The 2,012-nt window shown below is 44.3% G+C and overlaps 1 protein-coding gene across 1 annotated transcript; it reads left to right on the plus strand.

Moving 5' to 3' along the window:
• Positions 1 to 398: 398 nt before the first annotated feature.
• SARC_10888 (hypothetical protein) lies at positions 399 to 1,215 on the plus strand (the record flags this gene model as incomplete). The annotated part of the gene is made up of 1 exon (XM_014295045.1): positions 399 to 1,215. A coding segment is annotated over one exon (655 nt), but the record flags the coding sequence as incomplete, so codon positions are not given.
• Between the last annotated feature and the right edge of the window lie 797 nt (positions 1,216 to 2,012).

Consider the following 2,012-nt stretch of genomic DNA (forward strand, 5'->3'; position numbering starts at 1 on the left):
ATATTAATATATATAGTGCTTTTCTTTTAAAAATTGCTGTATACAAACAGAAAATTGGCACAAGAGTGTTGCTGTTTTGTGTTTTAGCTCGCGCCTAGATGTATGTCTGTAGCATAGTTGCACCATGTGTATACCGACGCATACATACTCGTCTGGGCATTCATATTGAACGATTTGATATTAAATACTGGGTATACGTGCTGCCTTGTTTGTCCCTCCACTACTGATTGAAAGTAGGAGTGCGCATCTATGCTTGAGTTCGGATTTGGGTGCCTGAATAACTATACAGTACGCCATACGGCCGATCCAAAAGACAGGTGTAAATACCATATATACCCGCTACGATGTTTTATTCACTGTTGTGAATTCCTTCCAATTCTTCGAGCAGACTTCCTGAGCCGGCGAAGTAAGTTCAAAAAGGGCGAAGGAGTCCCCGAGCTCAAACCAGGACAGACGTTTCATCACGGCAGGGGCAATGTCATGCCTCTGCCACCCCAGCAGCCACATTATCTGAGCGAGGCTGAGAATGATTCTCCCAACACTGAGGAGCATACGAATACGTATACACGTACTCCATCACATTCACGGACACATAGTGGTAGAGATACCAATACCATCGCTACAACCACCATAAATCCTCGTACGGTACGGGACAAGCCCACTCCAGCCATGGGCGAACATACAACCAGAGGTGTACAAGCACCTAGGTATGAAACATATACTGATGAAGAGGATGCTGAAGCAGTGGCTCAGGCGGAGAGAATAGACTTCGCGACCGAATTGATCAGTGAGTATGCCAGCCGGGGGCTGCTGAGTTTCGATGAGAAGCTCACACACAAGCAGCAAGTGCGTGCGATTAAAAGCCTTACGAACTCGTTGCCGCACCTGGAATTCACGCGATGGTCCGATGTCCCCATGATATTGGGTAGCAAGTACAGCCGTCAAACTCCGGGTGTTCTGGAGGTCCCTTTTAATTTCTCACGCGCTGGCTTCCGCAGTTACTTCTTCAAGAACATAGACAGCATAGTCCAGGAGATGGTGGAAAACACGTGACAGCGATGTATATATATACAGACTAAGCATTACCTGTATTGAACTTCTCATGCTGACCTTGGTGGTAGTCTACCACAAACGTTCGGCTGACCGATTTGAGTCACCCCCATTCAGCTTAACTAATGACATGGGATTAAACAGACGCATATAACCACTGAGTGCTCCTGCCAATTGACGATACAAGCATTAAATATACGATGTATTTATCTCTATTAAGCTTGTACCTGCTAACTATAGTCTGCTGATTCCCTCTTTTTCGGGGTCGGAGTTTACGGTCAATCATGATACTTGACCAATAATTGTTGAGTTTTCTACGAGTATTTTCATGTAACCTTAAGCATGCCAACAGGTTTATCTATAGAATATCACTAGCTTGTTGACGTGTGACAAAATTATGAATTACTGTATAACCAATGCTCCAATGTTTAGAGTTGCGATACGTATTTATACCGTCGTCGAATCCTCGTTTTTATATCAATCTCGTCATATCTTGGTCAATTAATTAATTTGTGTCCCACACGGTTGCCATGTGTAAAAGCTTCACGATGAACATTCGTTTTGCGCTAGATGACGATCAACTCTAGAAGTTCCTATATTTCGCCAAGCCTGAGATCGAGGGTTGCACAATGCACCGAGGTTTATATATTTTCAAGGCATGCTAGAAGAGGGGTTTCAGTTGCTTGAAACGGACGGTCACAAGGACAAGCAGTACGTTGTCCATGTACGACGGATGTGTACCCTTTAGCTTTCCAAATTGGCAAGGTGATAACAGGCAACGAAATACAAGAATTTAGTCACGTCTAATATAATATTTTAGGCACAACTCCCGAAGGAGCTCAAGGATACCGTTCCCTGCTCTCGAGATCGTCGACCAACAGATAATAAAAAAACGCCATTTCTTAGTGCTCAGCCACAGTCATAGCGACCCGCATCCTATCGTAAGGCTACAGCGCACAAAC

The sequence above is a fragment of the Sphaeroforma arctica genome, assembly GCF_001186125.1.
Source record: "Sphaeroforma arctica JP610 unplaced genomic scaffold supercont1.1428, whole genome shotgun sequence".
In the NCBI taxonomy this organism is placed as follows: domain Eukaryota; class Ichthyosporea; order Ichthyophonida; genus Sphaeroforma; species Sphaeroforma arctica.